Raw genomic sequence first — 14,700 nt, 5'->3', positions numbered from 1 at the left:
CAGATGTCATTGGTGGAAACACTCAGAGCAGATGTTCTTTGTGCCAATCTAGTTAAAAATACAATGCCACGTGAAGATGGGGCCACCGCCTCCAGGGGGGCTGCCCATCAAGCGGGCGGAGGACACCGGCATGAGCTCCGAGGACGACGGGCTACCCCGGAGCCCCCCCGAGATGTCCCTGCTGCACGACGTGGGCTCAGGCACCACCATAAAGGCAAGTGCAGCCTGTGCCACCCAGCGTCCCCTCCTTATCTGCCACTGCTGGCAGCTGGAGCTTGGGGGTCCCTGTGCGCTCCCCATCCCCTGAAATGTCCCCGGGTGAGAAAGGTTTGCAGGTTGCAGTGGCCCAGGTCGCCAGAGCCTCCAGCTGGCCCCTGAGCAATGTTTGTTTTCATTCTTGGAGCAGAAATTCAGGTCTGCCTTAGAGATGTGGTCTGGGTGACATTTTTGTGGTGAAGGTAGGCCTGACCCAAAGCAGATGACCGGACCTGGAACCCCATTTAAAGAGAGAGATGCCTTTGTGTCTGTTCTGTCCTCACGATAGTCTTGGCTGGAGAAGGAAGGGACAGTAAACATACACCACTCAGTCTAAGCCCATGGCTAAGTCGCTGGCCGGGAGAACCTGTTGGTCTGGGTGGAGGGTGAGGCGTGTTTCTGGTGGACAGGGCAGCAGGAGAGGGGTTTGTGACCGCAGCAGGGTGGAGGACCTGACCCCAAATACCTCCCTCCCATAGAATCAGGAGGGGAACCTGAGGAGCCAGCTCTTCCTCCTGCATAAAGGCCGTCGTTCTTGAAGCTGCCATTCTTTTTAAAAAGTTATTTTATTGCAGTCAGAACACTCAGCACCCATGCAGTGTACTTGCACATAAACGACGAAACAGATGGTCCTCCTCCCCGTGTAGAGGGGCCCTGCTGTAGCGTGGGTCCAATAGGAATTACTTAAGCTCTCCTGACACTTGGAAAGCAAATAAAGGCCGGAGTCCGCGATTTATAGCCACACACCTGCCCTGCGCGTCCAGAAATGCCTTCCACTCTGGCCTGGCGGAGGGGCGGCTCACAGTGATGTTGCGGGGTGGAAGATTCTGTCACTGGGAATGAGATTCGGCAACTTGGGCGCCTTGAAGTCCCCATCACTCCTAACTTTTGAAAGTCTCTGTGGACTCCCAAGATGGTGATGTGGCCTGAGTCCAGATCCCATCGGACCAACCCTGCGCCCCTTAATACACTAAAACACCTCAGCATGGTTTCATTGCCCCTCTCTCAGGAGCACGCTGACTGGGTGTGTTCTGGGCCCCATGGTGGGGAGAGGTCTGTTGTGAGCTGCCTCCCAGCTGAGCAGCGACTGACTCTCCCTCTTCCCAGCCCATCAGCCCGGATGCCCGTGGCCCCTGATGCCCATGGCCCCAGATGCCCATAGCCTGGCTGTTTCTCTGCCTGTAGTTCTCTGCCTGCAGCCAGAACAGGCAGTAAAGAGGAGCAGATAGTTTCTAACCCCATCATTAAAGAGTAAACCCCTCTCCAAAGCCCCGCGGTGCCATGATGTCCAAACTCCACCAGTGGCCGAGGGGAGCCCCCATGCTGGGCTAGGGCTGACCCCATCCTTCACGGCAGCTCCCCACTCTGTGATTTTTATTAAGTTCTGAAGTCTGAGTCATTACTGAGTAATATTCACAATCCACAAGCTTCATAGAAAACCAAAATTTGAGCCTTTAAAATCTAAAAATACTGCGCTGGGTGTGGTGGCGCACACCTCTAATCCCAGCACTTGGGAGGCTGAGGCAGGAGGATTGTTGCAAGTTGGATGCCAGCCTGGGCTACGTAAGTGAGTTCAAGGCCAACCTGAACTGCATAGCAAGATTATGTCTCAAAAAGACAAAACACCCCCCCAAAATATAAAAGCATTATATATATACATATATAGTGTGTGTGTGTGTGTATATATACACACACATTATATGTATATGTATAATCTTTGCTGTCATGGTTCTGAAGAGCTGATCTTTGTGTTATGTGTCCAGAAAGTTCTTTTCTGCACAAGTTGGCCAATGGAGAAGAAAAGACAATGCATCTTTTAAAAATGTGCTTATATAACACATGGTATTTAATATTTAATACAGTGGCTCCTGGAGTCCCAAGAGGATAAGATTGTGGGCTGTGTGATTTTATCTTATGCGACACCTTCCCCGGGGCCCACATGCTTGACAAAGAAACTTAAGATCATTATGGGAAAAAATGTCTTTAGCAGCACATATTTGATGACATAGCCAAGGTAATATTTCCTGACAGAGTAAGTTTTTCAGGAAATATTTTGAAAATTCATTACCATGTGAATTCTCTGATGGAACTGTGCTTGGTGATCGTGGTTGAGATTTTGGCCTAACTGGTCTCATTCTGAGTTTCCAGCTATGAGGGTCTTAGCAGGTTTGTCACCTCTTGGAGTCTGTGTCCTCAGACAGTTTGGGGGAGCATTAAGACCAGGTTGGCTGATGCCAGCCTCCTTTTTGAGGACAAATGTTAGAAAGTGGCTCTACCCAAGGGCTCCCTTAAAACTCCTGAACCCCAAGCCACTTCTCCAAGGGCCTTTGAGCCACATTCTCTACAACAGAAGACCACACATAAGAGTTTTAAATTCCCTGCTTCCAGAATGGCCCAGTGTAGACTTCAGGAAAGACTGGGTGACTGGGAGCAGCTGGTGCAGATGTGCAATTGCAAACCAGGTGCTGGCTGCCCTCCTGTGGAACTGCAAGCCGGAAAGGCCCCAACCCACCCCACTTTGTGTGATCACATCACTGATCAAAAGCAAAACTCCTGATTCTTCTCAGTTGTGACATTGGCCTTTCCTGATCCCTAGAGCTCTCAGAATGACCACAGGGCCAGAAGTGAGAAGTGAGAGTTCTGAGGCTGGAGAAGTTGAGTTCCCTGGGGTGGAGATCCAGCTGTGACTTTGGCACAGGGCTTGCAGGGGACAGAGGTCAAGGAAGTTAGGCTCCTTGGCATGGGGAGGGGCTAAAGTGGGCCTGAGCCCAGGCTGGTCTGCCCAGGTAGTAGAGACGCAGGGGACCTAGGTGGAGGAGGGGCAGGGGTGTGAGGCTTACAGATGGGTACCCAGGCCCTTTGTGCTCTCACCTGCGGACTCTGCATTGGCAAAGCACCTCATCTGGTCTGTTCTCATGAGTCTCAGGCCGTGAGACAGAAAGACATTTTATACTAAGTCTCCACACATGGTTCCTCTAGACAAGGGTAAAAATCAAAGATTTGTGTGATTCTCAAATACACATCCTGCTTGTGACCCCCGAGGAGGATTACCCAGCAAAGGTGTCACCTGCCCGATCTAAGGCAACTGCCTGAGTCACCAGCTACGCTGTTGAGGACAAAGCTGCAGGCGCAGGTGCGGTCGTGGCCACGAGGCCTTTGGTTTCTTTTTAAAGTAATTTTCTTCTGTTATTCCCGTAAGTATCTGGCTGGCTAAGAGAGAGCTAAAACAGTATGTCCACTTCCAACCCGTTCTTTCCCATTTGGGCAGCTTACAGAAGATGGGCCTTCCATTCCCATCAGTCAGTGGAAGGGACCTTTATGCGAACAGGGAAAGTAAGTTCTTAGGTTGTTCCTTTGCAGGGGTGGTTTCTGAGTTGGAGCTTGTTTCCTTTAAAAAAAAAAAAACGTCATCCAGTTTAGTTAAGTTGCTGCCCTAGTTCACCACCTGCTGTCTTCAGGGAGGCAGGGTCGTAGAAAGGAGGCCAAGAAAGGTTCTGGAGGGGTTCTGGAGGTCACTGTCAGAGGGTGGCCCTGGTGCCTGGTTTGCTGCTGCTTTTCTGAAGAGACTGTTTTCAGGAGGACTTACTAAGCCATTGTGTGGTGAACAAAGTTATGTTCTTTAGTCAGAATGAAAATGTGACTCTGATACTGAGCACCATGCTCAAGCAGGTAGGTGGCTGGGTGGGTGGGTTGGTTCATCTGAAGATTACGAAGTTGTCCTGAAAGCCCAGCATCTCCGGGTTCTCCCTGTGCACCTCACCCCTCCTCTGGACTGAGTGTGCCCAGTGCTTTGCGCATGCACACACACTCACACACACACACTCACACACACACTCACACACCTTGGTGGGAGAGCCCTCTTAGTCCCTGCTCCGTGGAGGAGCTCGCCAAGTTTGGTGGGCAGGCGTCTTTGCATGTAGCTCCCCCTCCACCCCGGAGAACACGCTCGCTCTTTGCTGTCAGTTCCTCCTGCTGGGGTATAAACAGTAGCATATCCATAACTTGCCAGATGGCAACTTCAAGCCAGATTTCTCCAGGAAGAGGCAGAGACTTTAGAGTGAACAAACAGAGCTCCACCCAGATGGAACGAACGCGGGTGAGGTCTGGCATCTCCTGTACCCAGTCCCTGAAATCCCATCTCTGCACCAACCTCTCGGCTTCCAGAGGCAGGGCAGGCGCCTCGGCCCTGGCACATCGGGCTGGTCTCTTGCACTGGAGAAAACGGCTGTGAGGGGGGGACAGAGTTCTCCCGCTAGGGGAGCCCCATCACATGTTCTCTGCTGTGTCTCAGACGTGACACTCAGGTTTCCAGGGTTTGGACCACTACTTAGAACTCCTGGTCACCTAGCTTACCTATAAAAATTTTCCTTTTTATTTTTATGAGTGCATAGTAATTTTACAAAATGCTGTGTTTCACTGTGGCACTTCAGACATGTATATAACCTCTTTGGTCATATCCTAGAAGGTTCCCTGTCAAGATCCAGACTGGACCTGTCCCTTCCCAGGTAAAGCCCAGCGGAGGCCGTGCAGGACACCAGGAAGGGCTGCTTGTGTATGGAGCCGTGAAGTTAATGCTTGGTGTGTTTGCTCCTTGTCCTGTGAAGGTCTGCTTAGTGTCCTCCTCCCGGCCGCAGTCTCCAGACCACACGAACAACACCACCGTCTCCTCCAGGACCTCCGACAGCAGCCTGGCACCCGTGGCTGACTTCAGCCAGCCCCCGGAGTCCTCCTCCTGCTTGGACAACTCTGCAGCCAAGCACAAGCTCCTGGTTAAGCCGCGTAACCAGCGGTCGAGTAAAATGAGGCGTCTGTCTTCGGTAATGGGTCCTCTTCCTCCGCATGGGGTGGGGATGGTGGGTGGGCAGGCTTGGGGCCCCCCACTCCACTTGTTTCCACCTTCCTTTCTCTCACATGCTCTCCCTGGGCTGCCTTCTTTTCAGCCTTGGGGTGCTCAGCACAGAGCTCCTGTCCCTAGTGAGGCGCACACTGACCGTTTACTTCCTTCAGAGGACTGGACACACGCAGGGGTGACCTTCCTCATGCACGCGCTCACTTTGAGCCCTTGACCCCGGCTCTACTTTAGCCTGCAGAGCAGTGCTAGTCACAGAGCTGGCATGCGGTGAATGTTTGTTGAGCGGATGAATGAGTGAGCCAGCGAGGGAGTGAATGACGGGGAGAAGAAGCTGAAACACTAAACTAATGACTCCTGTCTCGGACAAGAACCTGCTTAGTAGCGTGAGGACCAGACTCCTTTGGGCGTGCGGCTGGGAGCGACGGCACCTTGTGGTTCTGGAACCTGATCACCCGGTTCATGGGGTACTTTGGCCTTGTGGTGTTAGTAGCTTAGTGGTCCACGTAGGTTGTCTTTTCTCCTGCCTGATGGGGCCTCGGATGCCTCATTTCTGGGGGAGACAGGCGGCGGGATGAGGGACCAGCTGCCACGGAATGACAGTGCCAAGAGACACTCTCAGACTGATGTCCCCTGCCCTCTCCTCCCCTGAGACACGACTGTCGGGTGTTGGTGAAGTGTCCAGGACAAGTCAGGTGCTCCAGCTGGGGGCAGGAAGCTGGGCTTCTGGAGAGAGCAAGCTTCCCTGTGCTCGGGGGAGGTGCTTTGCAAACTCAGCCAGCAGAGCCCGAGGTAGGTGCAGGCGAGGACCTGTGCACATGCTCATGTGTCCAGCCCTGTGACAGTCACAGCTGTGTGCTGTGGGGACTTGACAAGGGCCAAGGACCCCAGACCTGGCCGTGCTCCTGCAGAGAGGTGCCACAGGGCTGGGGACAGCCGTGCTTGGTCCCCGAGGGATCCCTCTGCTTTGGTAGTAGGGGGTAACCAGCCACAGCCGACTGCACTGGGGACGGAGGGTGGAGCTCTGAATGGAACACAGCAGCCCCTCTCTCTGTCCCCATGCAGGGCTGCAAACTTCTTTCTTGACTTTTGGATTTGACTTCACTGTTGAATCCTGTTTTGTGGAATTCCGGAAAACCTGACGTAGTCATTTTTGGGAAGCCAATCTGCATGGTCATAACTCGCTTTATTTTTTTTTATTTTTATTTTTTTGGTTTTTCTCTGGTACCGGGAACCAAACTCACGACCTTGCGCTTGCCAGGCAGGCGCTTTGCCGCTGAGCTAAATCCCCAGCCCCCCATAACTCGATTTAAACTCTCTTGTTTCCATGTCTGTCCCCTTCCTTCTCCCCCGCTCTGCTCAGTACCAAGCAGCCTCAGCTATCTTAAATCCCCAGCGGTGTCCAGCTCTCCCCAGGGATCACTGCTGTCCCTCCATTCGCCACGGGGTCCCACGCTGTAGGCCTCTGTCCACCGGCATTCCCAGCCTCCTTTGCCATTACATCCTGAGGTCCTTCTTCCCAGCCATGAGGCACCTCTTGGGGCTCAAGTAGATTTCAGTTGCTGCCTTCCTACTGCAGCTGCCCGCGGTCGCCTCTGCTTCCCTCGTGCCCCTGGGCACATCTGTGGAAGCTCGTTGTCCCTTTGGGCTTCACTGGACAGTGAGGTTCTACGCTGACCTGCTCTTTGATCCCCTGTAGCAGCCGAGAGCCCTCTTTCCCTCACCCACACCCTCACCCCTTCCTCCAGGCTTGGACGTCCTGCTGCTGCCCTTGCCTGGCCGGGGGCTCTCCAGCTGTGCCGCCAGGAGGTGAACTCCTCCACAGCATAAGACTCTGAATCTTTTGGAGCTCCAGAGACAAATAATAAAAAGGGCTCTTCTTGTCTTAAAAACCCCATCTTGCACAGTAAAAACTTGGCGAACGATATTGTGATATTTATCGCGAAGTTAAAACGTACGTCGGAGTGTAGTTTGCTGCTCCTACCCCAGCAGAGGTTGAGAAAGACAACTTCTGCTTGTGACCTCCGCACCTTGCACTGCTGCCCAGAACCGTGCTATGTGTGCGGTTCCAGGCGCAGGTACAAGCCGAATGTCCACAGACGGCTGCACCTTGTCTCACCAGACCAGTTGGCCCTCAGTCCAACCCGGGCAGTGCCAGAAACAGGGAGTGCCCTGACTCTGTTTAAAGAGGAGCAGTGCCATGGGGCGCCTGGCTACAGGTCTCCAGGGTACAGGTCCCAGCCTGCGGAACTGCCAAATGCAAGAGGCGGGTCTTAGACAGAGATTGACGCCTCTTCTCTACCCCCGTCCCACCCGCTGGGGTCTTGGTTTGATTTGAGTACAGTGGAAGAAACACCACAAGACTGCAGAACGTAAGACTTTAAATTGAGCTGAAAAGTTTGGGTTGTGTTCTGTAAGCTGTGGCGGGCTGTTGAGGACGTTAGCAATGGTGTGAATGGTCCTTTAGGAGAACCAGCCTACTCAGGTGGGACACTGACTCAGAGGCAGCCTAGAGTGACAGGAAGAGCCCAGCTGGTCACCTGGGCCACCTGCTGGCCATCACTTACCTTCTCTTTACCCATCTTTTGACTCCTCTGAGCTCCTACTTATCCGAGTGCAAAAAGGGAAGCAAGGTCGCTTCCTGACTAAGACGAAAGAAAGATTCAATGGAATAAGTGTAGCGCGCAGAGCTGGCAGATACTCAGCTGCCATTAGCCTCACTCTGACGAGCAACAGCCACTGACTTCGTGGCTGGCTCACATGAGCTGTCAGTGACCTTTGTCTTGAGGGCCCTCAGGAATGTATGGATCCACATAGGCCGCCAAGGGAGAGCTCAAGAAAGCACACCTGTGTGTGAATGTCAGCGCCACCTTAGGGACACGCTGCTTTCAGCCGAAAGCCTTGAGGAAGTCTTTGGCTTCCTAATGTTTACTGCAGCGCTGATCTCTTACCTTCATTTCTCCCAGCGGGCGCAGTCAGAATCCCTGAGCGACCTGACCGGCACCCCCGAGGAGGAGGAATCCGGTGAGAAGCCAGGGCTTGAAGTCAGCACAGAGGAGAATCCCAGCGCCGGGCAACAGGATTTGATGCTGGACAGAGACCCTGAGCCCGGGGGACCTGCCACCTTGCTGCCACCTGGGGGGCCCCGTGCCAGACGTGCCCGCCTGCAGCACAGCCCAGCACTCAGTGCCAGTGTGGAGGAGGGGAGCTCCCTCTGGGATGTCCCCTCAAGCTGTCCGGCCACCCCAGAGGTCACTGAGCCGGTGGCAGTCCTAGCCCCCTGCGTGGAGCCCCCATCTCTACCAGAAGGCTCTCTGCACCCCATTCCCGACATTGAAATCCAGGAGGAGGAGCCGTCCACTGCGAGCCCATGTCCCCCAGCTGGGGACAGAGCTGAGGAGATGGTCTGTGCTTCTGGAGACGTGGAAAGTGCGTTGTCCACCACTGTCCCCACGGGGGACACAGCACCTCATGACACAGTACCTCCTGAGATTGTCACTGCCACAATCTTGGAGACACCCTGTGATCTGGATGGCCCAGACCAGAGTGTCCAGCAGGAGGTGGAACCCACATTGGCAGTGCCCAGCCCCAAGGGAGCAGAGACAGAACCTGCAGTGGCTCCCGCCCCGAGCCCTCCTGGGCCCAAGAGCTGCCTGAAGCACAGGGCTATGATGGTGGCTGAGGACCTCAGCGTATCCCCAGCACCCATCACAGAGTCACCCGTACGGGAGCCCAGCCCCTGTGCCCTGGGCCACGAAGCTGTGGCCCCCGAGCACCCCAAGGCTGAGCACACAGAGTCCCCTAAGGGCGGTCCCGAGAGGGGGACTCCAGGGCGGAAAAGTGAGAGGGGTGCTGGTGGTGGGGAGCTACGGGGCGTGAAGAAGTTCTCAGTGTCGTCATGCAGGGCACGGCCACGCCCAGGAGGCCCTCGTCTTCCAGGCCCCACTGTCCCTGCTGTCCCCACTGTCTCTGCAATCCGATTGCCCCTGGCGCGCAGTGGCCTGGCCTGGAGGAGCGAGGCGGCCCTCGATGACCTCCACGTGCTCCCCGAGCGCCAGACCCAGAAATCGGACCCTCAGAAACCAGCAGAGCCAGAGTCTCAGGACTCAGGGGACACTGCAGCCACCACGCCAGGCACGGGAGATCCCTGCCCGGCTGCCGCGGAGCCACCCCCATGTGAGGACAGAAGCCCCTTCCCTGTCAAGCTGCGGTCCACCTCCCTGTCCCTCAAGTACAGAGAGGGCCCCTCCCAGGAAGCCAAGGGCGTCAAGAGATACAGCGCTGAAGTCAGGTTAGAAAGAGGAGGGCTGGCCCTGCTCCCCAAAGATGAGCAGGGTCAGATTGGGACAGCCTCTGCACTCCGAGGCGCCAGGTCCCCCAACGGCCAGGGAAAGGGAAAGTCGCGGTCCCCCGAGCAGCCCAGCTCCAAGCCACCCCTGCCCAGGAAGCCGCTGCTGCAGAGCCTCACCCTGGCCTACCTGCCCGACGCCAGCGCTGGAGAGCCTGAGAAAGCGACCCTGCCTGCGGACCCCAGGAAGGACAGCAGAGTGGTGGAGAAGAAGTCTGGGCGCAGAGGAGCCGGTAAGAGCCTCCTAAGAGGTGTTGGGAATGGGCGGGGAAAGGGAGGTCTTCCATGGTTCGAATTTGTTCCTGGTTGTCCACAGAGCTCGTAAATACTCAATGCAAAGGGAATGGAAGAGGGTGTCGGTGTTCCAAGAGTTAAGGGGCTGAGGGTGTAGTTTAGTGCTAGAGTCTTTGCCCAGCGTGACCAAGACCCTGGGTTCAATCCCCACTGCAAAATCAAAAACCAGTTCTGATTAGGAATTAGAAACATTGGCCCATGCTATCATCCCAGCACTCCGAGGGCTGAGACAGGATGTTCTTAGGTTTGACCCCACCCTGGGCCATTTAGTGACTTAGCAAGGACCTGTCTGAAAGCGGGGAGGGGCCGGACGTGTGGCTTGGTGCAAAGGTTCTGGATTCAATTCCCAGGACTAGGGGAAAACAAAAACAAATGAACAATTAAGAAAAAACACAAGATTTTGTGAAAGCACTGAGAAGTCAGGTGTGTAGACATAACAGGAGAAATGCGAAAAGAGATTCCGTAGCGCGTTCCCTGAGGGACAGTGGACTACTCAGCAAATCCTGGGACACTGTGCTCATCTCGACGCTGGTCGGTTCTCCCAGGGCCGAAGCTACTTCTTGGCTAGAGATGAAACATCTTACTTCTCTATCAGTGAGTCCTCTGCCTTTTCCACCCTAGGAAGTTCTTCTTTCCTTGTTCTAAGGAGGCTCATGTGGCCCGGCCTCACATGGAAAGTATCTGAGTGATTGGAGTCACAAGGCTTTGCACAACAGAAGCCTTTCAGAAGGTTGAGGGTCAGTGTTTATTTCCTGTTCCAAAAAAGGAGATCATATTAAGACTGGAGCAGCATGGAAGAGTGTTTACAAACCACTGACCTTTAAGATAAACAAAGACAGACTAGAGGGCTTCTCCTTCTCTGACCTTTGTCACCTCCAGCATTTCAGATGAAATGAGAAACTGTTGAAGCAGGGACCTGTGGCAGAAGTGAGGACTCATTCATTACTGGATTCTTTTATGTATGGAAATCTGGATGCCAGAAAACAGTCCTGCACCCTTGAGTCATGAGTGTGTATGATGGGGCTCCTAGAGAGAAGTTTTCCACAGCACATTTTATTTTTAAGTAGCCAGGCGTGGTGGAGCACTCCTGTACTCTCAGCACTCGGGAGGCTGAGGCAGGAGGATCGTGTGAGTTTGAGACCAGCCTGGGCTACAAAAGGAGTTCAAGGCCAGCCTGAATTGCACAGCAAGACCCTGTCTCAAAAACACAAAACTAAAAAAATGTATTTTTAAATATTTCTAGCTATTTTAAGTGGACCCAGAAGTCCGGGAGTCCACTTAGCTGCTACATGGTAGGACAGAAGAAACAGAACTTGGTGGGTGTCTTGGGGGAATCCTTTACTCTACAAGGAAGATGCATGCAGGAGGAAAAATTAGCATAAACAAAGCTGTGTGAACACAGGTCCAAAGATAATCTACTGTTTGCTGCCTCCCGGCTAGGAAGTTAGTAAATACACAGAGTCTCAGGTGCTTTGGGTTTCTACAGTGACCAAGAATTCCAGAAAGTGCCAAGAGCCAGCAGGTGTGGCCTTCTTGGTCCCTGCGACCCTTGGCTTAGCCAGGAATTTTTCGCTGCTCATGCTGCCACACTGCATTGGAATAATCAGCAAGGGACCTGGGGCGTGGAGGTGTCCAAGTCCGACCTGATGATCCACTTTGCAAATGTCAAGCACATTACTGAAGCGACTGCAGAGTGATTCAGAAAACTGTTCAAATAGCAAGAAGAGTTGCTCCGGGCGCACAAAACCCGGACATAAACACCATCACCTCCATGGCCCAGAACTGAGAATGTCTCTCAAGGGCTTGCAGAGTGAATTGAACTTAGAAACAGGATTCTCAGAGTCAGAGTCCAAGCTGGAAAAAAAGCTTCCCAGGGTGAGATTTGGCCCCTTAAATGTGTATGACCCCCCTCGCCCCAGGCTGCAAGGCTGTCCTCACTGTAAGAGACTGGGACCATCTGTAACAAACCTCGTGTTTTCTTTGATTTATGAAGTGAGATACAGGGCTTTGTTAAATAGTAGGAGAGAACTCTCTTGTCCATCGATGAATATTAACAGTCTCTAAGCCACAGAGATAACAGCCAGGTGAACTCCAAAGTGAAAGAAGTGAGGTTACTTTTACAGGCACAGGTAATGATTTTCATCATCATGGGAAGAGAGGAGGAGAGGAATTCCGTTGTTAGGAACCTGCTCTACCTAGGGGTGGTATTTGAGAGGTGAGTGCTCAGACAGGTTGTGAGTGCATCCTGGGCCCACTGTAGACCTTGGGGGTCTGGGATCTGCCTTGTACAGACAAGAGCAGAATGTTAGGGTCCTGGATGTTGGGCCCCACCTGTGAACCAGCCCCCACACCTTCCCCAGACACAGATGTGCTTGTAGTTTAATTCATTATTATTACTTCTACTTTCATCCTCATTGCTTCCAAATTATAGCAGCTGGAGGCTGTTGGATTCCTATAAAACATATAGATAATAAAAGTTTTAATAACAGTGCTAATCTGTTTTCCAGGAAGACCTGATTACTGTTATTTATTATCTTGTGGTGGCAGGTACTTTGCCCAGAGCTCCCCGATGTGCTGCCATCTCCCCTCACTTCTTTCAGGGTATGCATTGTAAACTTAGATTATGGAAGTGTTGCACATAGGTGCACAGTTCTGCCTCGGCAGCTTTGGCCCTGGAATTCCAGCTTCCCCCTCCCCTCGCCCTCCTCCTCCTCTCTCCTATGCCCTGTATTCCCTTCTTGAAGAAATCCAGAACCCTTCACAGGGAAAGGAAAGGTGCAATGGTTCTAATGAGCACAGGACCTGGTTTGCCAAAGAGGATGGGCTTTATGGGGCCAAGCCATCACCCGCTAGGATGGAGCCTTGCTTCAGTGATAATGGAAATTGAAAATAAAGCAACAGTATGAGTTTCCAGGCCAAGTCTTTAATCAGAAGGTTTAGAGAAGATAAAGAAAGGGCTCTGGCTTGACTCCGATGAAGATCAGAGTGACCCACCCATACAAGGGGGGAGGACAGTGTCATGGGGTGCTGTGGCAGGCTGGTGTCTGGTTAGTCAGTGCGGACTTTGTAGTTGAGGTTGAATCCTGGTGGTTTGGTTTCCCTCGGTGGGCATGGGCGGGTTCCTCACGGCCTGAGGGGCAGCCCCAGTCATGCGAGGCTCTGGAGATCCTGGGTGTAGCTGAATGTTCCTCAAATCTTTGATCCCAGTGTCTTTATCTTGATGGGTAAGGAGATAGGGTAGGTAAATTTATGGCTCATAAGCCTTGTTTTGGCAACTTTTAGACAGGTAATCCCTGAAAGACTAGCATGCCTGTATGGAGCTGAAAAGGATTTGACCCAGAGTTTCAGAAAAGAAGCTTTGTTCTGCTTTTAGTGAGCCTCAAGTGAAGAGTCATGGGTTTTAGCAAAAACCACTCTGAAGGCCCTGATTGTCTTAGAAGAAAACATAAATCATGCTTTTGTGAGTAACAGTAAGAGCCCCGTAGTTTTTCCTGTGTCCTTATGGTGTTTTCTTGACTATGTCACGACCGTCTTGACCTTGGCCTGGCTCTGCAAGCCCAGTACCATATCTGTGCTTCTCAGCACAGAGAAGACCTCTTGCTAGACCTGGCCCGCACTTGCTGGTCTGCCATTGTGGGAAGTTACACAGGGTTATTACGTTTGTTATGATTTATATCCAGAATGTTCCCCTAAGCCGTCATGCACTTACAGGCACAGCTTATAGAAGAGGACCGGGCCAAGGGGCGCTATTTGTGCAGGACATCACCCATCTTCCTGGTGGGCCGGTCCCTCACAGGCGAAATTATAGGTCAGAAAGCAGCTTTCTGCCCCCAGGGTAAGAGTGAGAGCAAAGGAGATGGAGTCTTGTGCAGAAACATTTAAAGTATGGAAAGCATAGAGGGAAAATTGTCACTCCTGGGCTGTGGAAATGGACTCAGATTGTCACCCCTCTCTGATGACATAGTAATATAATGGGCATTTGGGTGTGTGTTTATATCCTACTAAATATATATATAACAATATCTCTTGAATTCTTTTTTTTTTGTCATGGTAAGAACAATCAACATGAAATCTACTCTCTTAACAACTTTTTTTTTTTTTTTGGTACTGAGACTTGGACTCAAGACCTTATGCTTTCCAGGCAGATGCTGTGCCACTGAGCTATATCCCCAGCCCTCTCTTAACAATTTTTAAAGGTGCAATGTTGACTCTAAGTACAAGGCTCTACAGAAATCTCTAGAACTTACTCATCTTACACTACTGAAATTTTATACTCAGTGATTGGTAACCCCCATTTCCTGTATCCCCAGCCCCTGGCAACCCACTACTCTTTGATTCTACAAATTGGAAGGTTTTATTTTCCACTTATGAATGGGATTATGTAGTATTTGTGTTTCCGCAACTGCCTTATATCTTTGCACATAATGTCCTCAAGATTCATCCATGTTTTGCATATGGCAGAACTTCCGCCCTTCTTGGGGATAAGTACTATTCCATTGTATAGTTAATGCCACATTTTCTTTATTCATCTGTCTGTCCACTCCCCTGAAGGACATTTAGGTTGCTTCCATACCTTAGCTACAGTTGGGTGAGTGCTACACTGAACATGGCAGTGTAGATGTCAGCGTGAGGCCCTGATTTCTACCATTTTTCTTTTGAGATAGTGCCTCTCCTTGTCACCCAGGTTGGCCTCAATCTCCTGCATTCAGGTGATCCTCCTGCTTCTCTAACCCAAGTAGCTGAGACTCCATGCATGTGCCACTATGCCCGGCTCAGTTCTTTTGGAGAAGTATACCCACATGCGTATATCCTGAATTTTTAAAGAAAACCAGCTGTTCTCACTACGGTCTTTTTTCTTAGCTTTACGCTTCCCTTCTCAATCCCTTCCTGAGTGAGTGCTGTCAACCCTCTGGCCTTAGTTTCCCCACCTTTCCTGTGCTCAACTCCCTTGTGT

The 14,700-nt window shown here is 52.0% G+C and overlaps 1 protein-coding gene across 5 annotated transcripts in view; it reads left to right on the top strand.

Annotated features, from left to right (window-relative positions):
* Positions 1-14,700, top strand: part of Kiaa1211l (KIAA1211-like ortholog) — a 115,777-nt gene that overhangs the window by 87,332 nt on the left and 13,745 nt on the right. For all 5 annotated transcript variants that reach the window (XM_013522807.1, XM_013522805.1, XM_013522806.1 and 2 more), the window contains exons 5-7: positions 53-214; positions 4,860-5,072; positions 8,071-9,685. In XM_013522807.1, coding sequence (XP_013378261.1) covers positions 53-214; positions 4,860-5,072; positions 8,071-9,685 — 1,990 coding nt within the window. The remainder of the gene's footprint in view (positions 1-52; positions 215-4,859; positions 5,073-8,070; positions 9,686-14,700) is intronic.

This window comes from Chinchilla lanigera, unplaced genomic scaffold (genome assembly GCF_000276665.1).
Source record: "Chinchilla lanigera isolate Chin_1 unplaced genomic scaffold, ChiLan1.0 scaffold00069, whole genome shotgun sequence".
In the NCBI taxonomy this organism is placed as follows: domain Eukaryota; kingdom Metazoa; phylum Chordata; class Mammalia; order Rodentia; family Chinchillidae; genus Chinchilla; species Chinchilla lanigera.
Note: the sequence above shows the minus strand (reverse complement) of the source record. Positions and strands in the feature narration are given on the sequence as shown.